The sequence below is a fragment of the Anarhichas minor genome, unplaced genomic scaffold (genome assembly GCF_050575085.1).
Source record: "Anarhichas minor isolate MPS153535 unplaced genomic scaffold, ASM5057508v1 ptg000136l, whole genome shotgun sequence".
NCBI classification, from domain to species: Eukaryota; Metazoa; Chordata; class Actinopteri; order Perciformes; family Anarhichadidae; genus Anarhichas; species Anarhichas minor.
The window spans coordinates 10,557,464-10,585,198 of record NW_027466582.1 but is presented as its reverse complement, the minus strand read 5'-3'; the positions used below and the strand labels follow the sequence as shown (position 1 = coordinate 10,585,198).

General features: G+C 41.7%; 3 protein-coding genes and 1 long non-coding RNA gene across 16 annotated transcripts; 3 read left to right on the top strand and 1 right to left on the bottom strand.

The window, feature by feature from the left end:
• Nucleotides 1-84: 84 nt before the first annotated feature.
• aida (axin interactor, dorsalization associated) lies at nt 85-5,795 on the top strand. Of its 5 annotated transcripts, XM_076083872.1 has the most exons (11): nt 90-375; nt 1,053-1,119; nt 1,207-1,260; nt 1,369-1,423; nt 1,513-1,576; nt 1,705-1,811; nt 1,984-1,992; nt 2,674-2,796; nt 2,944-3,066; nt 3,695-3,812; nt 3,906-5,795. In XM_076083872.1, exons 1-11 carry the CDS (start codon nt 269-271, stop codon nt 4,003-4,005), a joined length of 927 nt encoding a protein of 308 aa, XP_075939987.1. In that variant the 5' UTR covers nt 90-268; the 3' UTR covers nt 4,006-5,795. The 5 variants fall into 5 exon arrangements, 4 of the variants coding, with proteins under 4 accessions (XP_075939989.1, XP_075939987.1, XP_075939988.1 ...); XR_012951540.1 differs by having other exon boundaries at nt 86-375; nt 1,705-1,992; XM_076083873.1 differs by lacking the exon at nt 1,984-1,992 and having other exon boundaries at nt 91-375.
• Nucleotides 5,796-6,200: 405 nt separating this feature from the next.
• mia3 (MIA SH3 domain ER export factor 3) lies at nt 6,201-21,049 on the bottom strand. Of its 7 annotated transcripts, none has more exons than XM_076083857.1 (28): nt 20,704-21,040; nt 19,269-19,402; nt 19,084-19,170; nt 16,853-18,986; nt 15,441-15,770; nt 14,883-15,013; nt 12,512-12,643; nt 12,190-12,211; nt 12,020-12,108; nt 11,830-11,907; nt 11,601-11,711; nt 11,445-11,516; nt 11,246-11,350; nt 11,044-11,166; nt 10,869-10,956; nt 10,679-10,731; nt 10,477-10,567; nt 10,242-10,380; nt 9,904-10,066; nt 9,781-9,816; nt 9,594-9,661; nt 9,181-9,266; nt 8,877-8,990; nt 8,298-8,360; nt 8,163-8,209; nt 7,981-8,049; nt 7,090-7,495; nt 6,201-6,932 (listed from the first exon to the last, which is right to left on the bottom strand). In XM_076083857.1, exons 1-28 carry the CDS (start codon nt 20,822-20,824, stop codon nt 6,697-6,699), a joined length of 5,328 nt encoding a protein of 1,775 aa, XP_075939972.1. In that variant the 5' UTR covers nt 20,825-21,040; the 3' UTR covers nt 6,201-6,696. The 7 variants fall into 7 exon arrangements, with proteins under 7 accessions (XP_075939972.1, XP_075939971.1, XP_075939976.1 ...); XM_076083856.1 differs by having other exon boundaries at nt 10,679-10,743; nt 20,704-21,038; XM_076083861.1 differs by lacking the exon at nt 20,704-21,040 and adding an exon at nt 20,497-20,632 and having other exon boundaries at nt 10,679-10,743.
• LOC142941790 (uncharacterized) lies at nt 13,646-16,847 on the top strand. Its single transcript, XR_012951541.1, has 2 exons — nt 13,646-13,791; nt 14,718-16,847. It is a non-coding gene; the product is annotated as an uncharacterized LOC142941790 (long non-coding RNA).
• taf1a (TATA box binding protein (TBP)-associated factor, RNA polymerase I, A) lies at nt 20,642-27,428 on the top strand. Of its 3 annotated transcripts, none has more exons than XM_076083871.1 (11): nt 20,642-21,138; nt 22,454-22,652; nt 23,064-23,227; nt 23,563-23,676; nt 23,759-23,960; nt 24,214-24,335; nt 24,611-24,769; nt 24,979-25,045; nt 25,319-25,442; nt 25,563-25,717; nt 26,468-27,428. In XM_076083871.1, exons 2-11 carry the CDS (start codon nt 22,529-22,531, stop codon nt 26,491-26,493), a joined length of 1,257 nt encoding a protein of 418 aa, XP_075939986.1. In that variant the 5' UTR covers nt 20,642-21,138; nt 22,454-22,528; the 3' UTR covers nt 26,494-27,428. The 3 variants fall into 3 exon arrangements, with proteins under 3 accessions (XP_075939986.1, XP_075939985.1, XP_075939984.1); XM_076083870.1 differs by lacking the exon at nt 20,642-21,138 and adding an exon at nt 21,206-21,884; XM_076083869.1 differs by lacking the exon at nt 20,642-21,138 and adding an exon at nt 21,206-21,999.
• The last annotated feature ends 307 nt before the right edge of the window (nt 27,429-27,735 follow it).

The window sequence follows — 27,735 nt, the reverse complement described above, 5'->3', positions numbered from 1 at the left end:
GTCCTGTTACCGTCCGCTCGAGCGACCCCGCGTCCCGAAACGTGCGCACCGGAGCTCCGGGCGGGACTTCCTTTCTCTTGCGGATGCGATATCGGATGTGAGCAGGCAAGAAAGGGCTTGGTCCGGGTATCACTGGTGTGTGTGTGTGTGTTTGTGCGGCTCTGGTACAGCAGAGAACCGGGGCTGACGACGCCGCTGCAGCAGCAGAAGCCTCGTAGACGAACCTCGTCCCCGGCTATGCTGCCCTGAGAGCATCCGCCCCGCCAACATGTCTGAAGTCAACAAGACTATTCAGAAATGGCACACCAGTTTCAAGAAAGGCACAGACTTTGACTCGTGGGGACAATTAGTGGAGGCTGTAGATGAGTACCACATGTAAGTTGCATTCAACATGTGTACCGTGCCTCTCCACGCAGCGTGGTTTATCCCGGGCGGCATGCTTATTCTTGCAACGTGCAGAGGAGATAACAGACAGTAGGCTGCATGCTGCTTCGCAAGAAGTTCTCGCCTCCGAGCTGTCAAGTCAGCTCCTCACAGCAGTAAACAAACCGCGTCCATGACGTGATGTGGCGGTGGTTGCAGAGGCAGCAGGGTCGCTTGTTGTTGCATCTCAGATTCATTCACCAGCAGTTTGAGTTGAGGGAGAGTCTTTTTTTTATTTTTCTGTCATGGAAAATGAAACCCAGAGCTGCGTGCAGTGTGTTTTATTATGTGTCATGCAGCGCTAGAAAAGGGGGCCAATATTCCCCTCCCGAGTATTGAGAAATAGTCAGCCACACCCTCTTATTGTTGTGGGTTTTCATGTGTTTAGTGAGGAATGTTTCCTGCTTTCAAGACCATATCTTGCCTTTGCACATTTTTAAAGATGTGATCTGCTGTGTCAGCTAATGTTTTCGCAGATATTGCACTAATAATATAAAATGTAGACCCTGACGCCTTTTTGTTTAACCAGAAGGGGGCGCAAAACAGACATAATTTAAAGCCACCTTTACGTTACAATAATCTTCAAGTTTTACTGCAAAGCATTAACCCACTTCTGTGTTGTCGTTTAGTTTAGCGAGACAACTGCAGAAAGAGGTGCAGTCAACAAATGCGTTCGACTTCACAGAGGAGCAAAAGGTAATCAGTAGATCTCTCTGTTATCTCTGGAAATAAAGACAGGTATTCAGCATAAACCAACGAGATTTATGTTTTCTCTTCTTTTAGAAAACTTTAGGAAAGATTGCAACATGCCTGGAGATGAGAAGTGCCAGTTTGCAGGTTTGTGTCATTTAAAAAAAAAAAATGTAAAGGTCAAAGCAAAAAGCATATTTTCTTATAAATTCCCTTTTTCTAAAGATGATATTAAACGTGTCTTCTGTTCTGCAGTGCACACAGTCAAAGGAGGACTTCAAGTTAGAGGAGCTGAAGAAACTGGAAACCAGTAAGTGAAGCGACTGGGAGTTGAGCTCCAACTCGTTTATCCTCCTGTTGTGGCTTCGTATGCTGATCTTCCTCCTTTTTTGTCAACAGTAATTCAAAATATCTTGACCTACAACAAAGAATTTCCTTTTGATGTGCAGCCAGTGCCCTTAAGGTAAACATCCATCACTAAACGCCCCACGTTGTTTTCTGTTTTTTGAAGTTTGTATTTTACGCAATATCCTGCGTGATTTATCGACGTTTTGTGTGATGTTGATTAAACCTGCCGTTCGTCTCCGTCAGGAAAATCCTCGCTCCAGGTGAAGAGGAGAGCCTGGAGCTGGAGGAGGAGGAGGAGGACGCTGCAGCAGGAGCCGGTTCCACAGAAGCTTTCCCCCCGAGAGCCCCCGGTACTGTGCGACCTGTAACCCATAATAAAACACACCAGCTGCTCAGGGGATGTTTGATTATTTGTGTCCTGTTGTCCTGTTTTGGCGGGCTGTTTGACTGCGTGTCTTTTTGTTTCTCTCTGTCGGTGCTGTGCATGGCTTCATCGCTCATTCCTGCCTGCTTCATTTGCAGCTTCGCAAGGTACGAGCTTTTATCCACCAGCATCTGAATGAGTTCTCTCCTGCACGACAGACGTGTTTTTATCACGGCCTTTCAGAAGCGTGTCATACAGAGTTAATATTATTATTTATGAAGGTATGTACATGGAGAGGTTTTCTCTTTCATCAACACAGCTTATGAAGTCAGCCTCTGTTCCACTAGCTCTAATCAGTTTTCTATAAAATGACTATGTGTCACTTATATAGTGACAAACGCTGCAGTTCCCCTACAGTTTTACTCTTTGGGTTCACTCTCATCGCTCTCATCAACCTTGTTTCCTGTCGCAGCTGATTTAAGTGAGAAAACGCTACGTGTAGTTAGCGACTAGCTGGTGAACATCTTTGAACATTGAGCAGCTAAAGAGACAGACGTCTCCCTCAGGAGGTGGCGGAGACCAAAACTGAGCTCAAAGGAGAGTGTATGTTGGACACGTTCATCGGGTGGCCGGAAACAATTGTGTGAATAGGCAACTGTTTATAAACTACTTTTTGAGGTGATTTGTGTCAATTTTGTGTCGTAAGTGGCCCAAAAAAAAAATCAATGTATGTGGCTTTAATATATAGTCAGAAAACTCCTTTTATCATGCTTTAGCTTCCCAGAGAGACAACAGACAGCTCTATAAAACTGTCAATCGTTAATGTCCGTAACCTTTGTTCTCCACAGGTACCTTGTTGCCACGCTTACCCTCGGAGCCTGGGCTGACACTACTCACACTAAAGATAGAAAAGATCGGGTTGAAGGATGCCGGGCAGTGCATCGACCCGTACATAACCATCAGTATCAAAGGTAACGATCGAGAGCTTTGGATCGTCCACGTTTCTGTGAAGCGGCTGCACTAAGTGCATCACCTTGAAGTCTTGAAAATCTTGAGTGTAAAATGTCCGTTCTGCCAAAAAATAACACGAGCACATTCTGTTTTTCCTCCGCCTGCAGATTTGAACGGCGTAGATGTGAACCCTGTGCAGGACACACCTGTGGCCTCCAGGAAGGAAGATACCTACATTCACTTCAGTGTGGAGGTAGAGATCCAGAGACACGTGGAGAAATTACCAAAAGGTAATACATGACCGCTTATAGAAAGTCAAGTACTATAAATGTAACAACTCAAAGGATAATATTCTGGATATACTGTATTCCATGGTTTGCTTTTAGTAAACAAATCCCATGAAAAATCCTAAACCAATGAAAATCCCACCGACATTACTGTCAGTGTACATATATATTATTGCAAATAAGTAATAACCCATTGAGATGTGCTATCTTGTTTTTAAGGGGGTCCTGAAATAAAAAAAAAAAATGGTGTGAAATTTTTTTGTAAACTAATAAAACAATCTCATTTAAGAAAAACTAAACAAAAACAATATTGAACCACAGAAATGAAGCGGACCAGACTTTCCAGGAGATGGCGCTGTGTTGCAATTGGTTCACGATGAATCCCTGTTGTTTTTCACATGCAGTCTCAGTCTCGTAGAATTAAAGAACAGGAACACGATTTAAATATCGTACTTGATCAAATGCCATTTAACCAAGATATCGAGCTCGGGTCTAACTGTAACATACTGGGGTCTGGATCGGGAAGAGAGGACAGGCGGTAAAACTAAATATAGAATAAGGCCGATCCTTTAAGTTTTGAGGTAATTCTTTAGTGTGTTAACCTTCCTATTCATGCTATACATTCTTCCAGGAGCAGCCATCTTCTTTGAATTCAAGCACTACAAACCTAAAAAGAGGTTCACCAGCACTAAATGCTTTGCCTTCATGGAAATGGACGAGATCAAACCCGGCCCCATCGTCATCGAACTGTGAGTCCACCGTCGCGTTAAACGATTTAAAAGGAATTTCTTTGTGTCTTGAAACAATGACGTGTATAAATACTGGACCTTCTTGAATTTCAGGTACAAGAAGCCCACGGACTTCAAGAGGAAGAAGCTGCAGCTTCTAACAAAGAAACAACTCTATCTCCATCTTCATCAGACAATACACAAGGACAGCTAAGTGGCAGCACAGCTCGGACTTTGAACCTCCTCTTTTTGAATCTCTCTCTCTTACATCCAACGCGATGTGGTGCTCCACCTCATCAGCTCCAGCAATACCAAAACAAGGTTGTAGTCATTTGTTTTCTCTACGAGTGTATGAAGAGAGTAAAGGGAGTCAAAGATCAGTCACATCAGACTTTTGTATTCTTGACAAGTGCATGTAACCTCTGTTGCAGGAAACCCTTCTCCAAAAACTCAAGAACCCTTTAGTTTAGTTTTTTTTGACTGGTTGGAGGTACGGGGCTGTCATAGGACAGAAGGGTTGTTAAACCAGTTAAACCACCTCATCTCCAGTCTTCCTTAGCTCGCTGATTTTTGGGAAAAACATGGGACACAACGTGAGTTATTGCAGGTGCTAAATTAAAATCACTATTTAATGTTTGTGCTGTTTGGTCTCTGAAACATTAAATAACATTAAACGATGTGGACATGTTGGTGAAGTCATGGCAGAGTTTATAAAGCCTCTCCCCTAAATAAAAAAACAAGCGTCCTAGTCCAGAACGGTTTGTGTGCCATAATCAGGCTTAATTAATTAAGACCTTTATGGTTTAATTATAAATTAAATAGATTCATTTAAAAGCTATTACAAACTGGTTAATAAACCTGGCATTACATCGATCTAGGTAGAAATTGTGACAAAAAGATTAAATTCCCTAATAAATAATTCAGCTTTATTTATTATTAAATTAAACTTCAGGCTAATCCATTTACTAATGTGTCTCACCATTTCCATTGTGTGCTTCTTTAAATATGAACTGAACTTTCACATTAGTCGTTGATTGTTAATAAAAGTATTGATTAGAGCAGCTTTAATTTAAGGAACTGGCTCTCTGATTGGCCAGCTGTTATGTGAGTCTATCCAATCAGAGCTTAAATGGAAACTATAAATCATTTCATACATATATAAATAATATGAATTACTAAAATAGTCAAATTGTCCTGGTGGCACATTCTATTATGGTTTGTTGTTCAGTCACAGACAGATTCAGCAGGGGCATTTATAATGTTACATGGTGAAATGATAGGTTAAATATACATTAATGCTCCGACCATTTTAAGAATAATCATTTTTAAAAGTTGTGCTGGCTTTGTTTAGAATCACAAGTATGATTTCTATAAAATGAGGTGACAGTTGCCACATTTCAGTTCAGTGTTCATGCTTCAGTATGCATTTGATTTAGTTTGTTTCATGTTTTTTGTGGATGCAGCATGGTTTGCATGATTCTCGACTTGACGTGAACATCTGGTCGCGGCCCATTTTTTTTCTTAACAAGCAGAGATCCAGTGTTCAGGTTGGATGTTCCTCCCCTGCCAGAAGTGTTTGTTTTTAAACTCTAGTGTTACATTGCAGAGCAGATGCGTTCTATTTGACCTATGTCTATAGGCTGCATCTGTATTGGCAGTCAAAGAATTTCCTCTCTTAAAGCCACTACTTTTATTTTGAAATTCACATCACCCTGTTATAAAGGGCTTTAAAAAAAATAAATAAAGTTGCATGTACCTTTTTGTCTCCATTTGGACTTTGCAGATGTTCATCTTTACTACAACATCTACAATGTAATATTTGAGTTTTGATGTTATTTTTGTAATATACAGTAACATGTGTGTGTGTATGTATGCAGCACCATGATGTGGTAGGACCTGAGACCCGTGGAGTGTTTTCTTGACAGACTGAGGGGAAGTGTATCAAACATTTACAATGCTTTTCATTTTTAATAAACTACAAATGAAGCAGTTGAACAGACTGCATTTTTAGGATGTGTCATTTATGCAAATATTAGGTCCCTGAATGTTACGAACATGTTATATTGCTGCTGTGTGAGTCAGATTAACTATAAGTATTCACTCAAAGGCTTCGGGCAATGCTCTTCAAAGGACTATGACTTGTTTTTCATGCTCTCCAAAAGGTTTAGTTAAAAAGCAAAAGAAATGGACAGAACAGCCGGACAAACGTCTTGAATCATTGATGAAATGCTCCCAGTGTCGCTAAATATGGTACATGCAGTTTTTGGATAAGTTCACATGTCAACTGACAGCAGTCCAGATGTATGCCTTATTTCTTTCCAAATAAAGCAAACGCTGTAAAGACATGTTGAAAATGATTTAGGCGCAGTGTAAAATACATCTACTGTAACCAGTTAGTAACATAACAGACAGCTTTTACATTCTTTATTATTACAAGTTCTACCAACATAGTAAAATAAGTTATACATCTGGCCATCAAATTACACATCTGCTTTACAGTCGACTCGAAAGCAACAGCTTTGGGAAATTATGGAGTTCCTGAAACGCTAGAAGCTAAACTCCTTTTTTAAAATAATTTCCACAGGAAATGACATTTAAAAAATTGCCCCTTAAAAATCATTGATATATATACTTTTTTAAAAGATCAACAAAAATGAAAATACATATGAATTATTATTGCACAATAAGCTGTTTAGAAAAGTGGCAAACCTCTTCACGCATTGATTTCAGACACAATTATTGATGCTTTAATTTAAGGACTTTCTTTTTATAAACATCCTTGCAATTTTTTTATTTTATAACTGAAATATGAAAATAATCATGACCTTTGTTCAGACTGGATCTGGGGTGATGATGTGATGTGTTCAGGCTAAGTTCAAGTCCTCTGCCACAGCTGGTGGCATCTTTAAGGCTTGACCATCGCTGGCCTCGCTGAGTCCTGAGGGGCCTCCTGCTTCGCATGCAGGTCCTGTCTGGGGCCGCTGTGCGAGCTATGGAGGGCGTCGGGTGGAGCGTGACCGTGTGCGGGATGGGGCGGGGCGCCTGGAGGCAGGTTCATTGGCGGTCTATAGTGGTCTCGGGGTCCTGGGTAGCGCATGTCAAGAGGGACAGGTGGACGTGGTCCCATAGGTCCACGGACACCTGGACAGAACGATTTAAAAAAGGGAAATATATTCAAATTTACAATATTTGTTGACAGCCCTACTACTCAATGACCCGAAAAACCGTGGGATCCAGACCTGGTGTATACTGATATGACTACAAAAACTAATATGAAATAACAGAGGGCAGAACGTACCATGTTGCAGAGGCATCGGCCCGAAGTGATGAGTTGGACGGAAGTGTGGCGGTAGTGGACCCCGAGGATCGATGACATGTGCAGGGGCTAGCCTGGGGTTGAATGCATGTCCGTTGGCAGGGCGAGGTCCAAACTCTCCTCCCATTGGTCCAGGCAGTGGCATACCTGGGTGCCCATTGGCTGGTAGTGGAGGCCCATGATGAGGAGCTAGATTAGGAGGAAGAGGACCATGAGGACCCGGTGGAAGGTGGTAGAGGCCAGGTCTTAGAGCTCTGTAAGGTCCAGGAGGCGGCAAGCGGCCGTGGGGTCCAGGAGGGAGGATCTGGTCGTGGGGGCCATGGGGAGGTCCTTGGACCATAGGGCCCGGTGAGTCCCTGATCGGAGATGCTAGGAAGGATCCAGGTCCCTGAAAAAGACACGATGGTGAGAAAGAGCAGTGTGCGGTCGCTTCAATTTGAGTCGTTACTGGAAGTGAGTAGATATGGAATCAAATTTTAGTCATGCAGTGAAAAGATCCACAAACCAAAAGATCCTTTAGCCGGGGCTCAAATCACATAGCCAGTAACCTCACACCATGATTATTTGGATGTAAAACCAAACCACTTTCACAAACACTCGACCCCTGACTCACACACTTGCAACTTTCAAGGACCCAAAATAGTTTCCAAGACACATTTTAGCTGAAGTTTAGACACGATGAAAAGAAGCTCTGCTTCTCTTAGTGCGGTGAGAACAGGTGACACCACACACTCAGCCCAAAACAGTTAAGTCAGCCCCAGTGAACCAAAATGCTACCAATCGCTTCCCAAAATGCAAATCCAGCTTCAGGGAAGAGGGCGGCGAGCTTGCGGACGCCTTCACGCGCCTGGACTGGCCAGCCTCTATACTCACTGGCTCTGGACTGCCTGTGGAGGCCTCAGCCTGTGTCTCTGCTTTAACCTGTGGATCTACTGCCTGTGTCTGTTTTAGAGCAAGGACATACACAACGGACAAGTCGGTAGGAGCTCCAGCCCTGCAGATGAAATGAGGGAACGGTAACGTGTAAAAAATGATGGGCTGAGAAAAAGACTTACAGATCCATCCATGTTGGCAGGGGACGAGCTTCGGGGGCCCATCATGTCTGAAAGAGGAGAAACGGCAACAGTGCTGTAACGAGGCTGAAAGCAAAAGGTGAACTCGTTGAAACGCAGAGACGGCAGAGGACATACCCATCCCAGAGATGTGTTTACTTTCAGGGTAACGACCGTGTGGGTCTGATGGAGGCCGTGGACCTGAAGGGGAGAAGAGAAGAAGATGGATTGACTACCGAAATTCCTCAGGACTCTTGCCTGTAGCACTTTTCCAGGGAAGACGGTTGGAAGAAGCAAACAAAGGATGGCCATCTCTTCTCTATGAATACTACAGTCAGAGGAAAAAAGCATTATGGATGACTTTAAAGCCCCCGAAAACATGGTTTTTAACCTGTAATTCATGACTAAATAAGCAATTGATCCGTCTGTACCGTTTAAGATTTTAACATGCAGTTAAATATGTGTTCTTCAAATTTCTAAATGATTCAACAAAAAGAAACAAAACAAGAGCAGTAAAAATGGAGCTGAAGACAGAGATGCCAGGATGACACACTGGGAAGGAAAAAAGAAGAACTCAAGAAGGTGACAGATCTGAAAAGAAAAATGAAGTCAGGTGTGGAAGAGAAAAAAAGATTTAAAGACAAAAGGCTGTAGCGGAGGGATGATGTCCGACTGTGGCGACGGTTAAAGAAGGTGAAGTAATCCACCGGGACTCACCGTACGGGTCCATTCTTCGCCCCAGTGGGGCAGACGGAGGGCGCCTGGGACCCTCTATCATTATTGGAGGGGACGGTGCACCCCCACTCACAGGAGAGGGCCCATAAGAATCACCTGTTACGATCAAAACCATCCATTTACCAAAAGGAAAAAAAACCGGGGACAACACACTACAATCTACGCAGAGACGAAGTCCTCATTCCGGGCTCTCAGAAGACTGTCGAGCACATTGAAATCATCCTCTGCAGGACGAGGAGTGACCCAGATGGAAGAAAACAGCAGGAAAGGTTTGTGGCGTGTTTACCTTGGCGAGGGCCGGCAGGTTGTCCAGAGTTCGGTCTGAAGAGAGGAGCGCGGCGCTCATTGAGCTGGGAGGTGAGTACAGCCAGTCTGGGTAAAAGAACAAACAAACACTTTTGGTGAGATGCAAATAAGCTCCGTGGGTCGGGGAATTAGTATTTCTATTATTGAGTGATGAGAGTTTGTTTTCAGAAAACTGTGAAATGGTTCCCAGAGGTCAAGGTGACGTCATCAAGTTGCACCTTTTGTCCAACAAAACAGTCACAAATCAAACAATACTCCGTTTACAGTGAAACTTAAACAGAGAAAAATAGCAAATCCTCACATGTGAGGAGCTGGAACAAGTGCATGTTGATTAAAAATGATGATAAATCTAATCATTTTAAACAATTCTTTACTAATTCGGCCAACACTTACTTTTCACGGAGCTTTGATGACTCAAGCTTCTCTTGATTCAGAGCTCGCTCTGCATTACGAGCATTTACCTGGAAACGTAACGGAGAATTAGCGTGTGACTAGAATCTGAGCTTATTGTCAATCTTAAATATCCATTTATAGCATATTTGCAAATGTGGAATAAAGTGTGCCACTTTGTGCTGCATACCCAGTTTGAGTGAGTTTTGTTTTCCTGTTCTTTGATCTAAAAACAGACAGAAACCAGATATTTAGTCAGGGGGGTTCAGTCCGATGTCGCCGTCTACTTGCTCATTTCTGAATGAATAGCTACCTGGTCTTTATAGACTTGCTCCGTCTTCTTCATCTCGTCCTCGATGTCGTTAATGCGTTGCCTGAAGACTCTAACCTGCTCCTCGGCCTCTACAGCTTTTCCTCCCACCTCGGACAGCTGACTCTCTTTGCTGCGTCGCTCCAGCTCTTCCTTCGTTAATCTCCTGCGAAGCCACAGAAACTGTCTTCAAATAACGGCAACACCGGGTTTCCTTCACATCTCTCCGATTCAAAGACGTACGACGCTTATTCATATTCATCATGGTGAGAGGACAGCAGATGTTATAGTGTCTAACAGCAGTTAAAAATAAAAAAAAGACGTGTTACGGCTTCACTTACTGCTGCAAAGCGTTTTCCTTCTGCTGATACATCTCAACCATGATTTCGTTTTTCTGCTGGAGGATCTTGAACTGGTTTTCAACATGGCTCTTGTCGCTTTTTAGGGCTGTGATTGCGTGCTCCAGCTCCTGGTGTTGCTCTGTAGCCAAACACAATGGTGGGTTTAGAGAGAGAGGCAGGAAAAAAGGGCCCAAAAAAAACCAAACTTCGATCAAAAGAAAGATGGCCGACATACCTTCCAGTGACTTTCTAGTCTTTTCTTCATTCAGTAGTTTGGTCATGAAGCGATCGCGCTCTTCCTCGACCACAGTGAGCGTGGTCTGGACCTGGAAACAAATGATGGGAATATTTTAAAGCAAGTCAACACTTTGCGTTATTAGTATTAACATGCGTCATTCGTGACTACGATGTATTTAATAGTTATTTCGACATCTTACCCGAGAAACATCCATCATCTGTTTGATCCTGTTCTTTACGGCGGTCTTCTTGTCTGAAAAAGACACTGAAAGACCATCAACCACTTAGTGTGAAACATCACCGACAACAAACAATGTGGTGGTTTAAAATCTACTCAACACATTTGCGTATTACTGCTTTCATTAAGTTAGTAACAGAGTGGGGACTAACCAGGAGCTACTTCACCATTGGCTAACACTTTGGTGTCACTCTTTTGCAGATCACAAGCGTCGAGGTCAGCCAGAAGTTCAGACAGCACCTGTCAGGAGACATGTTAGTTTGGGGGTTAGTTCATAATTTAATGCAAGTTAAGGACTTATATGTGCTGAGACAGCAGTTTCCTGACCTCCACGTTGTGATCTTTGAGCACCACCGAGTCCTCCAGCTCTTTCTGGGACTTTTGGTAGACTTTAATCTGCTCGTTCAGCTCCTTGTGTTTGTCCTCCCAGCTTTTAATGGTAGCCTTGAGCTGTAAGAATTGGCAAGTCAGGAAACAGTATTCATATAAAATGATGATGGAAAAAAAAGATCAAAACAACATGTCTTACCGTTTTATTTTCTTCTTTTCGTGCCGAGTAATCTTTCTCGAGACATTTGTGCTGAACTTTTCGGGCATCTTCGCGAATCTTGGCCTCGTCCAGGAGAACAGCGGTCTGTAGCGAATGCATGCGGTTGAAAAGAGTAGCTGAAACCAGAAGCTTCGTTTACTCTCGCAATGTGTGCAAAAGATTACGCAAGGACTCGTACCTTAGAGAGAGCCTCCTGGATCTTCTTCCTGCTGAGCTGGAGCTTCTCGTTTAACTTCTCTAACTTCTCGATCTGTTAAGAGAAAACCGTTCAGCGTCACGAGTCTGAGACGAGAGCTAAAGACGTAGCAGGAAGGTAAATATATTAAACAGTTACCCTGGTGCCATTTTGCAGTGAGTTTGCCCTCTCGTCTTGGAGTAGTTTTGCACATTTGTTTTTTTCCTCAGCTGCATGCTCATTCCGGGTTTCTGCCTCCAAAACTTTACTCTGCAAATAGGTAATGAGAGAAACTTCAGACAGTCTTTAGACAATAAGAAGCCATTTACACCCAACACTCGATGCAGTAAGAGTTAATACACAAAGACTAAGTATCCGTAGTGCTTACCTCCAGGTCTTGCATCCTTTTTATTGTACAACTAACTGTTTCCTTTGACTGTTTTTGATTTTCTTTCAGTTGTTCAGTCTTCAAAAAAGAAGAAAGAAAAAACATTTTAGAAAGTTCCAGAAACAAAACAACGTATATTTTGTTCACAAGTAGTTTATAGATATTTGACCACGTGTTACTTGTAGCTCACCTGTTTTTGGAGTTCAGACATTTTGGCGAGAGAGTCATTCTTCTCTTGTTTTAATGCCAGGATTTGCTCCGCCAGCCTTTTTTCATCCACTGAGTCCAACAGAGAGTACACAGTCAGTTACATTTTACACTTCTGCATTTTGTAATGTATTAAAATATATTAAAACTTACCGAGATATTCGCTCCTCTTAACCTGAAAATATTTAGAAAGCCAATAAGTAAAGATCAGTTTGGGATAACTGTCACGGTATGGTCACCATGTACATAATATAGCTTTGTCATATCAGGAACCGTGTATAAATGATAAACAGTGACACAGATAAGAATGTATTATGTCGATCTCAAACCATGGGTAGGTGAGCCGACATTTCAATGATGTGTGCATCTTCAGAGTCAAAACCTAATGACATCTAAGCTCATACAATTACAATATTTGTTGTTGTCGACAGACCCTAGCACCTCCTTTGAGCAGAGATGAGAGCAGCACACTTACTGCCAACACGGTCCTCCAGAAGAAGAGGGTGAAGGTCACCACTCCAACCAAAGCAGTGATGACCACAACTTGCCACGGACATCCAAACAAGGTTTCCCCCGGCTTCCACTCTTCTGGCAGCAATGAAATCACCTGACGGCACACAAACAAATCCAAAATTAGTAAGGAATGATCGGGGACCGAATCAGGAATGATAAAAATAAAACTGGTTTAACATAATCTTCCATGTCTCAAGGTGTTAATAAACGAGGGGTGGGGGATACTCTTGTTACTCTTCTTACTATGTGAATAATATGATGATGAGACTAAAAATAGAGACAGATGGCTAGTCAATATTTGCCAAAGCACAGCGAGACACTCCAGCGGTCTCACTTAACCGGCCTATACAGTAGCTTCAGCCTCACTTGCACTATTTGCATGCACCCCTAGACTGAGATACCGTGTATCCATTAACAGAATGCACTAAATACACGTGTGACATGTTACTCTATTCACACCACTGAGAGGAAAGCTCGTCAAGATCTAGAGCACAAGCACACAATAATAAACAAAGCATTGCTGGACTAACAAAGAAGTATTACAATGGGGTAATATTGAGTGTATTATAACGGCTTCCTTCACTTATCATACAATAGTTGTTTGGCTGTCGTGCTTATGAATTGTATCAGTAGTCACAATAGACCATAACTTTACTACTTTACTAACGTCGAGTCATACTAAGAACTCTTGCCGATTGCTCCAAACACAGAGAAACCTTTGAACTGAGCATGTGGCAGTTCACACAGGAACAAACACACACTCTAATGAAGCAGAGGGATTACACATACATCTACACACCACATCTGCTGACAGGATTAACGTGCTCTCTTCAATCAGCTTCATTTCACTCACTTCCATTACACTTTTTTTTAGTATGTAGCAATGCACAAAAGCAGGACTGCAACCATACTATGTTTCACTCAAACTCCAATCCACCCACCCACCCACACCCCCACACACACACACACACACACACACACACACACACACACACACACACACACACACACACACACGATATGAAAGAACCATATGGAAGTCATAGATATCTAAGAGGCAACATCAACTGCATCAGGTTTGGTGCGTAAACTCAGGGGAAACGTTCAAGTCAATGTGCCTCAGCACTAATGCTCATTAACACGTCAGCATAATGAATGCTTCACATAAGAGACTCAAATGTTCACTCACGTGATGCAGCTCCCTGAGAAACAACATGTAAACATGCTCCGGTTCCATTACAGGTCTGGTTAAAGCATCACCCTCCATGCTATATATAGTCTTTGAAACACAAACGGAACTAGCACGAGTAACGTTGTGCTAGTTTGACAGATGTTCGCTTTGCTAGCACGCCGCTGTTATCCTCAAAGTAAACCGCACAATTAAGCTACCGAGGTTAGCCGTTAAAGCCCTGGTAAATAACAAAATACGTCGTTACAAAAACGGACAACGATAGATAGTCGAGACAGGTGATAAGTAGGACTTGGCAACAACAGTCTGCTAACGGTAATAACAGACGAGTCGTCGTGTCCCATTCACTATCAAAAATACACCGACGAGCAGGAAACGTTAGTTGAGCTGGAGGTTCAAATATGGATTCATATTAGACTACAACAAGCAAGTGAGAACCTAAATTAATTTGACAGCTCAGAGTTCATCATAATGCTGTTTTTTATGATGTTTTTTTGCCAAAACAAGGCCCGCCGGTTGTGCTAGTGTCCAGCTAAACTCAGGCTGAACTTCAGCCTACGACACACATGACAGGGGGAGGCCCGTGGGACGTTCAGGCACAATCGAAAATTTGACTTTCCCCCCTGTACACAGGCCCCAGCATTCACCCTGTTAATCATTGACAGCTCGTGCTGTCTAAATGTGTGAGCGCAGGAGGATGCAAGTAAAAATGCGTTAACAGCAATATACATATCATAGGCCAGTTAAGTGAGACCTTATATTTTTGTTTAATTCATTTTTACCTGTATGAAAATTAATATTGGTAAAATTGTGATCATTAGACCAAATTAAAACATTTTAGAAAATTGTCATTATACCTTTACATGTATGAGAAGTACTGAGATTGTGATCAGGTTTTTGTCAGTTCAGTTCAGGGTCCCAAAACCTTTTTTTACATTTATGAATGGGGACTATTTTCCAATCGGCAATATCTTTGCAGACCTACCGACTGCGTGTGTGTTCTGGGCCTGAACAGGAAGTACCAAGGAAGAAAGCAGAACAGACAGACTCTGCCAAGATCTTTCGTAATTATTGAAGAAGTTCCTTTTCTATCAAGATAAATGCTGAACTTAGTGAATGGAGTAGCTAGAATTCTTAGACTTGCCTCAGTGGTCCACTCTGCAATTTTACTCCTGATCAACGAAAGGATGCAGCCCATGTAAACCATCCCAGTTGAAAATAATCCCATTTCTTCTTCGTGAATTTCAGACACTGGTCCCACGGAGTCCAAAGAACCTGGCGGAACAAAATTAACCTGTTAGTCAGGTTATGTGTGTTACGGACAAAGTACAAAAAATGTAATGCATTCAAAGTAGTCAAAAATATCATGTGATTATCAAACAATTCCTCCAAAACCAGGTGAATCGAGGAAAGACTGACTTGGACTGATGAGGGCACGGATTTGCTGACCCCAAGAATGACATTTTGAGCCTAATTGTGCTAAATTCTATGATAACCCAAGTCCAAAGTGCTAAAATCAGGGTTTCATTATGCCCCCAATAGTGAGGATTTTTGAATATAAATGTCAAATGTAAGTTGAGGGCTTGACAAAAAGAGTAAAAGTATTCTTTAAATGTAAGGAATCACCTTCAGAATGGAAGCCAAGTGAGCAACTATTGTTTCGAAGTTTAAGAAACTATAGTTATGGACGCGAAATACCAACCTGAGGGCGAGGGCTCAACCTCGACACCAAGGCCCATGTCTACGGGATTTTCCAGGGTGGCTTGAGGGACCTCCTGCCTCTCATCTGATGCACTGAAGCTAGGCTGATTGTCTTTGTCTTTATTAAAGAGTCCGCCATCCTCCTCCACACTGACATCCGGTCCACCGTGTGCCTCGTCCAAAACCACCTGGTCTTCTTTAGTCTCCGCTGGTCTTTCCTCCTGAGTTGTTACTACGAGGTTGTCATCGCTCTCAGCCTCAGGGACGCCGACAACCTCGTCTTCTTCAACAATGTGGGGCGTGTCTTCTTTTACTTGCAATTTGTGTTCATCTACAGCAAAAACACATGAACAATTAGGGATTAGTCAAGGAGGTCATTTTCCAGGTCTGTCTAAAAAAAGTTTCTGGATGGTAGTCCAGGTAGGAGATGTTATTTTGTTTCTGGGAGGTGGAACTCCATCAAACATGTTTGATCTGGTGACAGCAGGTGCGGTCTATGTGGCTTTGTCAAGAACAGGGTGTTTGTTCAGTAGGAGGTCAGTGTGACTCTCTTTCATAGCAGAGAAAACATTTAAATGTAAGGTGAGCAGACTATTTTAAATCTGTATTTGGGCTCTAAGCCACACATCACATCTGTAAAACAAAAGAAAAGAACGTTTCCATCTCGAGAATTACACACAAAGGAAGTGGCCGTGGAGTCCACTTATGCAACATGGTTGACAAATGATGCAAGTAGGACAAGATTTCCAAATCTAAAAAATGGTGAAGCTGTATGGCCAAGAATAAAATATGTATTTTTTTGTTTTTAGCAGTGGCGCAATTCACTGTTGTGTGCAGTATTAAGTGAAACTATCACAAATGGTGGCCTGAGTCTGATGTCAAGTGTGAGCTGCAATCCCTTTTAACCATATCTGCCCCCTCCCTCTGGAACTCTCTCCCCAAACACATCCGAGGCTGCACCGACCTTTGCACATTCAAATCTCAAATCAAAACCCACCTGTTCAAAACTGCTTTTAATGTGTGACCACTATTGTGTATTTTATGTTTTTAGTGTATTGTTTTTATATATGATGATTTTAATGTAAAGTGTCTTTGAGTTTTATGAAAAGCGCTATATAAATAAAATGTATTATTATTATTATTATTAACCGGATGAAGACACAATCTGGATAAATCTGGGAACAAGACACTCGTCTGAATGGGGCCTAAAAAGGACAATTCAGGGCTGCATATCTGCTCTGCCACAGTATCAAATTCTGCATTCACTTCATCTGTGGATCATAAGCTTATGCAATGTACTGTGCTTGTGTGTGAAAGGCCCAAATCAGAGGTTAAAACTGAATATGCAACGGTACAACCACAGACCTAAAACCTTTATCGAAACTAAAATTAAACATTAAAAACAAAACCTACCGTGGTCAATATCTGATGCTTTTTCTGCGGCCAAAGGCGTGCTGTCACTGGCTGTAGAATACTTCTGTCGTAGGCTGAATCCGAACTCCTGGAAGTCATCCATTATTTCAGTCTCCTCATCCAAACGGCGTGTGTCTGCATGTTGGTCATAACTGCGTTTTGAGCTCCGGTTATCCAGCATCTTCTTGATCTCGTCCAGGATGGCGGTTTCAGAGACCTCCAGGATGCCGTCGAGCGCATTTTCAATGTCTCGCGTGGTACCCGTGTGTGCGCGACGGGAGGCCTGCAACTCTACGTCCAAGTCAGAGTACATGGCCTCCACTTTGAAGAGATTCCTGAGACCCAGAAGCTTTTGGAGCTTCTCCACGGTGTCCTCTGAGAAACGGCCTCGGAGCAGAGTCAGTCTCATCACGCTGTCGCTGTATTCGGGCTCTGGAGTGGACACAGTGGGCGGAGCCGTTTCAGGGGAGGCTTCAGAGTCTTTGTTGTCAGATTGTGAGAGAGAAAGTGCATTTTCATCTTCAAGTAATTCTTCCTTCTGCTCCTCTTTCTGTTCCTGCACCTCTTTCTCTTCTTCATCTTTCCACTCATCTGCAAGACGTTCCTCGTGACTCTCCGGTCCCTCCACAGATAATTCTGGTTGACTGTTATTACTCTCTAAATCGGTCATTAAGTGGTCATGTATGTGATTAGGTAGGCGGTCATCTACTGTCTTTTCATCATCTTTCACATCTGAATCCTGCATCTCCTCAGTGAACGGGTCTGGCTGTGTTTCAGTTAGGGTACCAGCTAATTCTAGATTCGGCACAGTTTTGTTTTCGTCCAATTCATTGTCCAAATCCTCACTCTGCTCCATTACAACGCTACTCTTACCATCATTATTAACCTCTGAATCTTTGGACACCTCCTCCTCCTCTTCCTCCTCGTTGTCCTCTTCTTCTTCCTCACTCTCAATGGGTTCATCTGTTGTTTGAATATCAGAGTTTTCAGCCTCATGAACGTCAGCAGTATCATCTTGTGATACCGGATCCACTGATATTGCAGTTGCTTCTGTTTGATGGTGTATCGGCTCATCAGTTGGTGTTAGAGTTTCCTCCGAGGCGTCCTCAGGTCCAATCTCTTCTACATAACCCTCATCATCATCATCAAACAAGGGTGGCTCTAAGTTCTCAGGCTCTTTAGATGAATCTACTGGTATTTCTTTTTCTTCTACTGCGGCCTTTTCTTCCTCAAAACTCTGAGGGGTTGTCGGAGCAGCTTCTTCGTCCTCGTCATCGCCTTCCTCCTCTGAACTCAAATCTTGTGCTGTCCTCTCTCCCCCAGTCACAACTGAAAAAACAGCATCTCCGATGGACCTCCACACGTTCTTCTTCTCTGCCTCTGCCTTATTATCATGTGTAGTCGGAGGACTTTCCTGCTTTTTGAGGGAATCTGATGCTGGAGTGTTCATGGTTTCTTCAGAAAAAGACAGCAATGGAGTTTCTGCTTTAACATCCATGTCTTCTTCGGGCGGATTTTCCACATATTCGCCTTCTTCCTCTTCATATGGGGAGACATTCTTGGTGATTTCGTCTTCGGTGACGACGGCATCGAAAGTTGTTCCAAGGGTTGTTTTTAACACGGGGATTTGCGCTCCTTCAGAAACCGAGACTGGTTTGTTTTCTGAAGCAAAGTCTCCTCTGGGCACAGCTTCTGCTTGAGATGTTGAGGGCGTTTCTTTGGTTTCAGTCCTTTCTGACACATTTTCGAGAATGGACACGACTGTGTTTTTCTCAGCTTCTGTGTGTTCTGTAGCTCTTCCAGTCGCACCGGGTGTAGCTGCTGTCTCAGACGGTACTACTTCTGCAGAAGGTGATTCAGTTGCTACGTCAAGTTCAGGTAAAGAGGCACTTTGTTTATCTGGGACTTCATCAAGGTTCTCATAGCGATCATGATGCTCAGTTTGTTCTTCACTGTCAGTCGCCTCTTCTGCTGATGGCTGCGTTTCTTGCTGCTCATCCTCCGCCACTTGAATTTGGTCAGATGTTAAAGTATTTTCACCATCATTCTCCTCCAGTGAAGAGCCTAACAGTAAATCTAGGTCGTAATTGTCAAACTTATCAAATCCAGTTTCAAAACAGACAAAATCCGTTTCCTGAAAAGAAGTTTAAAAAGAAGACAAGATCAAAAAACATCCAGCAACATTTTTAGATGTCTAATTGATTCACGTAGTGAGCAACAGATTTTCATACCTCTGCTGGAACTTCAATTTCTTTGTCGGTGTAAAGGTGGTTAACTGCAAGAAGGTCGTTTGGGAAATAGCCAAAGTGATTTCCAACCTATTTCAATTACAAGAGAACATGTTGAAGGTTATAACAACATAGCGTAAGCTAGATGTTATCCATTTCTGATTAAATATTAACCACAGTATACGTACACTTCCGGCCCACATGTCGGTCCTTCTGCCGGACAACTTGTAGTATACATAGATAGTTTCTGATTCTTTGACTTTCAGGAACCGACAGTCTGGTCCCGAGAAATCTTTGATAGCTTTTCCCCGACACAGAAGCACTGTGAAAGAAAAAGTGGAAGCATTAGAATTGTTTCAAAAAGATAAGCTTTAGCAATATGTTATTATTCACATATTGCTCTTTCTAAAATTCTAAATACTTGCAGACTATATTCAAAGATTAGGGCTTTTAATCAGTCTGTTATTTTCTCGATGCAAGCCTTTTGTTCATGTCAGAAAATAGCCCAAAAAATGCACATTTCAAATTCCAAGTAGACAAATTCAAATGTCTTGCTTTGTCCATCCAACAGTACAAAACCCAAAGATATATTTGGTTTAATGTGATTATAGATGAACAAAATCAGCACGTATTCACATCTCAAAAGCTGGAACCAACTGAGTTTTGGTTCTTCTTTTTATTAAAAAATGACTTAACTGATTGACTGTTTTTATAAATGATTGCCAGGTTATTTTCGGTCAATCCACTAATTGTTTCAGCTCTACAATATTTCCATAAACAAAACATGCATCACAACAAACGACTGAAACCGATTAAACTAAAACGAGATGGCAAAGAGTGAAGCGTTATCTGCATTGATGCAGTGTATTATTGAAACCATAACGTCATGATGTTTAGTCCCGTCTTAAGTCTCATGTGTTGATTTAAAACATTTAATTCATCTCCTTGTGGCTTTTCTCTGTTTAATGTGTTAATGTGTCTAATATTTACTCTTTTAAGACAAACTATCTTCCCCTCATGATACGTCAATCTAACCATTTCTTATCAACCTAACGTTGCACCAGCGTTTTGGGTTGCGGTCAACAAATAGGTGATTTCTTCAGGTGAACAATAACAACAACAGCTGTAACAACAGCCTCCTCAGGCTGGACACACGTTACTTTAAATTGACTGTGACTAGTGACGTTGGTCTGTGCTGAGTAGCATTAGCTACAACGAGAGAAGGAACAACCACAGCCAACGTGGCTTAACAACACGGTTAACGCTAGCTGTACTTTGTCAGCTAATGTTTACTGTCGTTTGTCCAACGTTACCAACATTAGCAGAGTTTTGGCTAAAAGCCGGTGGCTAACTAGCTGCTAACATTAGCCAGCAAGAAAGGCCGGAGCTATCACGAATAATAATAATAGCTAATACCTCATGCTAACATGAGCGCGGCGTGATGTCAGTGTGCAGCACACAGATACGCAGCATCTGAGCTACCACGGGAGGTTATCCAGGTCGCAAATATCGACTGGCAACAGGTCCAGAGATAAGGCGCAGTTTATGGCTAGCTGTGGTATCTGGATGAGGGAAGATTGCATCCTCGATGAGCTAGTAGTCGCAACAAGACAGCAAACTTACTGCTGCACTCCTCATCGGCGCATCGTTTAAGGTCGGAGAACCTTTTTTCCAAGGCTGCGGTTGAAATAAAATTAAATAAAAGTAATAAAAAGCCCTGTCGGTAGAAGTGTTTTGCTGCCATGCTGGCAGTTTTAGTTGACTGGCTCGACTCTGCTGCTGGAGCATGAGCACTCGGAGCTGGAGGAGCCGACACGTCAGCAGATCAGATCCGGCTGGGTGTAGGCTCGGATAGATTTACAGGATATACGGTTCGGATTTGGCTGCTCCGTGTGACTGTGAGAAACGATCCCACCCTGGTGCAGTGGTAAAACTGCACAAGGAGTCAACCTCGTCAGTCAGTGTGCAGTTTCTTCTGGAGTCATCCAATACATCTGCAAAATGCACCAAACGATTTAGGAGACTGAAAACTAGGGCTGTTCCCCCAGCGGATTAAAGGTGCACTGTAGTGACAGTAAATCTCCACAGAGTCCTTTTAAAACACATTGAATTCAGATCACAGAGGAGAAAAGACAGTTTGTTGATGGTGGTAAATGGGCTTAAAAACATAACAAAACTGTTACCTAATATTGAAAAGGAAAATCAATATGTGATGCCAATCCATAATGTAGAGAATACATACTGCCAACAATTTGAACATTTTGAGTTTTTAAAATAACTATATGAGATAATCGTGTCAACAAAACCTTTGATCCATTCAACATGTAATCCATTTAATGTTTGCACACACCACTTCAAGATAGATAGATAGATAGTGGGAATTTACCACTACACATACAAATCACAAAACAAAAAGCATGACACTCTGAGAGGTAAATAAGAAATAGCATTGTAAAAACATAATTAACTATACACTGAACTAAATCTTGGCCATTATAAATATCAAGGTGGAACAAAACGTGTAAAACGTGAAATAGCATACAGAAGCCCAGTTTCTGAAACAAGAATCTTTTCTGTCACATCCCTTCACCTCAGTTTAGGGGAAAACAAAAAAAAATAAGCTCTAAGCTCCGCCTCTTCCGGTTACATCAGCCAATAGGCGTGCAGCTTTTCTGTCTACTTCCTTAGCTACTGCCCAAAGAGCATAGTGGTGAATAGTTAACAACATGTGGAAGTCACATTAGTCTACAATGGAAGACACCGCATCTTATTGATTTATCAACAACAGCAGAGAATGAGTACTTGTACGTTAGATTTGAATGTTAGCTCATCGGTGCAGGCTAATCTTAGCTGTTAACTTAGCATCGGCACGTCGTCTACCTTACATCCGAGTATCGATAGACCGTTACTGCTCAGCAGGTAGGGACTCATCCAACTTTGTTTTACGAGAGAATAACAGTGATTTTTGTCACATAAATAATACAATAATAGATTTATAGGTGGTGACGTTTATTCAAAGCGATTGTGAGAAAGCTAACTTAACCAGCCTGTGAGTTGGCCTCAAGTTACAGTAACACTTCTCTTCTACAGTCACACCATTCATACGACTCACAGTAAAGTTAACTGAAGTGTAAAACATCACAACACAATACTAGCACTGGTGTGGGTTCATGTGTCTAACATTACACCTTAATTAAGAATAATTCAACTTGGACTTTTCACAGTTTTCTGATGTTTTAAAGGACAAATGGATTAATCAAGAAAACAATCACAATATGAATTAATAGTTCAACTAATTGTTCAGACATGGCTTATCATGCACAGCAATCTTCATGTCTTGTAAGTACGTTTATTTATTTTTTTCTCCCTGTAGGTGGCCGTCGCAGTGAGCATCAGAGCAAGTGATAAAGGACAGCTGTCCAACCGGAGCCTCAGTGCTGTGATCATTATGGATGACTTGCAAAGAGAGCTCGGGTCCCCTGAGGACTTAGAGGATGACAACGATTCCTCAGACGACAACTCTTCAAAAGGGAAGAAATCAAAGCTCCCTCTGGTTAATATCATGCATGCAGGTGAGTTGTTCTGTTTCCAATATATAATCTAATGGAGCTAAACTGATTAATCGTCCGGGCTGATATATCGGCCAATTTCAGACATATAGTCATCAGTGAATGTGTTGGCTGATTAATAATTTAAAATCTATTACGAAAGATACGGAAAGAATCAGTTTAACTTAGTACAATTAAACCAGAATTTTAGTAAAATAAATCATAGGATTATTATAGAAAATTTTGTTTCTGTTAGGGGTTTACATAAAAAAAAAGAAGACTATTGGATAATATATAATTTTTTTTACACTCTTGAATATTGAAATCAGCCTAAAAAAAATCCAGTATCAGTCGAGCTATAGAACATATAATAGTTAATAATGTTTTGGACAAATGCATTCATCGTGAAAATAATAAACTTTATTTCATCCAAAGAGACATCGAGGGAAACTGGGTTTCACAAGAGTACCAGAGCCTGTCTGGAGCTGATCAGAGGAGCCCTGCTGCACCACAGGTGGCAAGAGGCCGCAGAATACATGGCATGTTACCCACAAATGTTAGACGACACAACCAATGGCAGAGGTCAGCAGTACAAGGAGGTATGTTTGCTTTTGTCTGCGTTAGTATGTTTTTGTTTCATGCAGACAAGCCAAGAACACTAATTGCTACACATAACTCCACCTACAGCACAGCATGAACAGACACTTTGACTCTTTTCACAAGTTTCCACAAAAGCCCTGTTTCTAAAAACGCAACTTAATTCTCTTTCACAGTCATCCAGGAAAAAAAGAAATGAGCAAAGATTCCAAATTCGATTCCAACAGAGTATATTCGTAAATAATTGTTTTAACTAGTTATGTAAACAATTTGATCAAAAGCTACGCAAGTTTCCACATCCTTGATATTAACTCTCTTTTTGCAATTTCAACACCAGCTTATTTGGAGAATGAGCGCTGAGATCCTTCACCATCACCCCAACTCAACGATGGAAGATTACAACAACATCTATGAACGGATGAAACACTCGGGAGTTAAACATTTCCTGATGGTACGTTAGCTAGTAGACCCGAGTACACACACTTTTTTACACGAGTGAAAGACATCTGAGACCTGTTCCTTTGCGTCTCTAGATCTCTCTGGAACATTCGTTCCACCAGCTGCATAACGGTCACATCGAGGATGCAAAGCATCAGCTGTCTGTCGCTGAAAGTTGGAGGCACGGGAAGGAGTCAGCAGCTCAGTATCAGAGGATTAAACTGATCCACGCCTACAGGAGCTTACTGGATTATATGATCTGGTGTGACAAAAAGTTTACCTACATCAACACCACTGGTAAGGTGATACACAGCGCAACACCCAAAAGCATCCATTACTTACTTGTGAGTTTCGTGGGCCTGATGCAAGCTCTTGTGTGATGTCACACTGCCACCTACAGGTCAGACCTAGTAACTACTCGGGTAAAGAGGCGACCAAGCTGTAGGGAACCTATTTGAGTGTGCAATCTTGACACAACATACTCTCTTGTGTAACTCGATGTTTGAAAAATCTCTTTAATTGTTTGTGTGAACTGATCCTACTGTTTCAGAGCATCCCGACTGTGGTGAAAACCAAGAGATGAACAGCTACTTCAGACAGGCCTCTGTGAATCTAAAGGAGATTTTGAAAAAACCTGGCGTCTGGGATCCCTTCATACTGAGTTACGTTGAGGTAAGAACTCATTCCCAACTGCCTGATGTAATTAAAGAAACGTATATGTTTAATATCACAACAGAATTAAATCAATCATTTTGATAATCGATAAATCATTTAAGTACATTTTAAAAATGTAAAAAATTCACTTCCCTAGACTAGACCTACCATGCACTTCAATGTCTTGAGTCCGTTGTTTTAGAACAACTTCTTGTCTTTCATGTTTTCAAATGTTCCTGTCAGGTTTGCTAAATGTCTCTACTTCTTGTAATATGGTTGTTTAAATTTGGCAGATGCTGGAGTTCTATGAGGATCATGAGGAGGCTTTAAAGGTCCTGAATGACTACGCATATGACAACACTTTCCCACCCAATCCCAACGCGCATGTCTATCTGTACCAGTACTTAAAGCGGCAAAATGCTTCAGAGAGAAAACTGGTGAAAGTATTGAAGGTACAACCGTGTACAAAAGCACTGCATTCATACTGATATGCTGTATTATAAAGAGAGATATGATCCCTGTGAAACTGCATTCAAATTTCCATTTTAATTTTGTTGAACTAGAAGTTGTGCCTTTCGGTTATAAGATGTACAGTTAGGCACACATATATAAATACTCTGTGTCTAATGGATCTATAAAACTTGACTTCCTAATGCCGTAGGTCCTCCATGTATCAGTCCCAAGCCACGAGTTGATGTTGGAGTACAGCTCTCTCCTGCTTCAGTCAGGTAAAAGCAAATTCGTTCTTAAATTAAAAGTGATGCCAGATAATTAATTATACACATAATTAAAATGAATCAAATTCGTGAGAAAAAAATCGTTAATTTGAGTTATTTTTGACTGAGTGATGTCTGACTGCAAACATCAAGAGGCGTATTGTGATATAAGAATATGTGTTGTTGGGTCTTGGAAAATATATGTCCTATTATGTCAGAGCCACGTCTCCGTGTATCATTTTCTTTGTTCCATAGTATCCATTTTTTATGTGTTTTGTTTTTCAGAGAAAAAAAAAGACACCCAGAAAGCTTTAGGAGTCGTTCTGGAAATGCTGGACTTCGCCTGCTGGAGGAGGAACCTGGATGTGTGGAAGCTTCTAAAGGCCGTTATTGAGAAACTACAGTTACAGTTGCGTATTAAAAGTTTGGAAAATTGGAAGCTCCGTTTTTGATAGACTGCAGGTTTTTATTATAAGACAGTTATTGTTGCTGATCCCAGTCGTACTGTATATTTGTGTAATCGCAACAGAGAAGACTGGAGGGACTCTGTCGCTGGAAAAATGGCTCCAAGAAAAGACTGGTGGCCTGCGCTGCACTTCACACGCTTCCACGCCAGTAAAGACTCTGAGGAGAACCCGGAGCTCAAGGAAGTGAAGGCATCACTGACAAAAATCATTTGTCCCGGTAAGAAGTTGTGCGTGTGCAAAAAAAAATCACTTCTGGAAGTGTTGTTTCCTGTAAAATTAGCTTTTTAAGCCCGAACTTCTCGCAGGAAACCCTGCATTCTAAGATTTCACAGTTTAAAGGGATACTAAAGATCTTTTGAAGTGGGCTTGTATGAGGTACTTATCCATTGTCAGTGTATTACCTACAGTAGGAGGCAGTCACCAATGTGCTGCTGTGGATCAGGGCGGCAACAAAATTAAATTACCTACAAGAAAGGCCCACTTACAAAAAAAGTGTAAGCTGTGTTTGTGTCATTGTGTGACTTTGGCGAATCCAAACTACCCCTTTTTAAAACGGCAAAGTCACACAATGACACCTGATGTTGCCTTACCCGTTAAAGAGATGATCCCGGTCACTTCCACACAGTGGGGCACATAGCTTCACTGTGTGGATCAAACACTGGTATGGGATCAGTAATCAGTATCAGCCGACACCCAAAGCCCAGGTACCAGTATCGGGACTGAAAATAGGCAGATTGGTGCATTTCTCCCCGGAACAATTTTAAATGACAAGATTTTCTCAGCAAATATTTAACGATGACACATGGTTCATTATCTCTAAAGAAGTTGGTGTATTAATCGAATAATTAATTAAATGAAGAGAAAACTACAATGCTTTGGTTTGTTAAAATATTGATTAGTTAATGAGGTATCTTAAATTTGTACATATAATGTAGATCTTTATGTGTCAATGTCTTTCTTCTTACAGATCTAACGCTCAAATACACAGCTTGAGAAGAACTCGAAGAGAAAATCAAATGTCTTTAATTCTCAACCAAGAACAGGGCTGAGATGCTACCAGAATGGAGAAACAGAGGCCTCCTGATGAAGAGCAAAAGTCTTCATATGTTTTTTTTACATGTTGTTTATTTTGGCAAGATTTCTTTTGAGTGATACAATATTGTTTAGCTTCACTGACACACACACATGATACAAAAATGAACCTCTCTATTTGATTCATTTCTTTTTTTTTTTTAAACCTTGCTCCATTATGTTGGTTAATTGTGCCTTGAGTTTTAGTTTTTCATTGTAAAGGCACAGGCTACATTGCCCACTATGTGGAGCTCTTGTTCAGTATTTTTTGCACTGAGTATCTGAAGGGTACCACCACCTAATTTAGGCAGAGTGTGGCTCTGAATGTCAGTGTTCATGTTTGTTTGGTGCTGGTTTCTGTCAACAATTTAATGGAAGCAGAGTCTCATTCTGACCTCGGCTGCCCTTTAACTGCTGTTCGGAGGGGCTTTAGGGTCACAACACAGTCAGCCTGAGGGAGATTCTCTTTTGTCAAGTCTGTTGTCAGCCAGAATAATCAACACAGAGCTTTCAGCAACATCATGTGCATACGTTTAAGTAAGTGGGACAGACCAAAGACAGGTGGTTGCTGTGAATAGCGTCAGTATGAGTCCCTTTTCCCTGAATGTGAGAGATCATAATTCACTTGTGGTCAGCTTGTATTTTACACACAGTATATGCAACACTGTCAATCTTGATTTTTTTTTTTTTACAAAGAGGCTTGTATATTTTGATGTCATCTATTTCTATAAAAAATAATTTTGTATGTTTCTAATGACGCTATCCTGGCCTTCAAACGCTGTGCTTACCCTCCTTTTAAAGACCCAACCATGAAATAAAGTCTTGCATCCAGCAGCAGGCCAATTTAATAAGTGAAAGTGTTTGTAATGATTCTGTTTCGGCTTGCCACAATGTTGGCCATGCAGCAACTCAGTGAGCCGTACTGTATGTGGATGTGTGTGTGTGTGTGTGTGTTGCTTTGCAGTCATTACATAAACCAAAGCCCAAAGCACTTGCCCGACCACAGGAGCAGCTGCAGAAGGGATCTGGGAATACATAACACATGTCGTTTGAAAATTCAAAACTCTGGGAGCAGTGAAGAGGATGGAGTTATAGGAGCTGGTCACTGCTTTGGATTGTGTCCTTGTGACCTTTTTTTAAAGCCTGCATTTTTCTGGAGCTTTT

Coding starts and splice junctions, on each gene's coding strand:
- aida (XM_076083872.1), top strand. CDS start 269: ATGTCTGAAGTCAACAAGACTATTCAGAAATGGCACACCAGTTTCAAG. Junction 1,577..1,704: donor GTGCAGCCAGTGCCCTTAAG/GTAAACATCCAT, acceptor CGTCTCCGTCAG/GAAAATCCTCGCTCCAGGTG. Junction 2,797..2,943: donor CATAACCATCAGTATCAAAG/GTAACGATCGAG, acceptor CTCCGCCTGCAG/ATTTGAACGGCGTAGATGTG.
- taf1a (XM_076083871.1), top strand. CDS start 22,529: ATGGATGACTTGCAAAGAGAGCTCGGGTCCCCTGAGGACTTAGAGGAT. Junction 22,653..23,063: donor GGTTAATATCATGCATGCAG/GTGAGTTGTTCT, acceptor TTTCATCCAAAG/AGACATCGAGGGAAACTGGG. Junction 25,443..25,562: donor ATTGAGAAACTACAGTTACA/GTTGCGTATTAA, acceptor TAATCGCAACAG/AGAAGACTGGAGGGACTCTG.
- mia3 (XM_076083856.1), bottom strand. CDS start 20,824: ATGGCAGCAAAACACTTCTACCGACAGGGCTTTTTATTACTTTTATTT. Junction 11,351..11,444: donor TCCAGGAGGCTCTCTCTAAG/GTACGAGTCCTT, acceptor CATTCGCTACAG/ACCGCTGTTCTCCTGGACGA. Junction 7,496..7,980: donor CCACAGGCAGTCCAGAGCCA/GTGAGTATAGAG, acceptor TGTCTTTTTCAG/GGACCTGGATCCTTCCTAGC.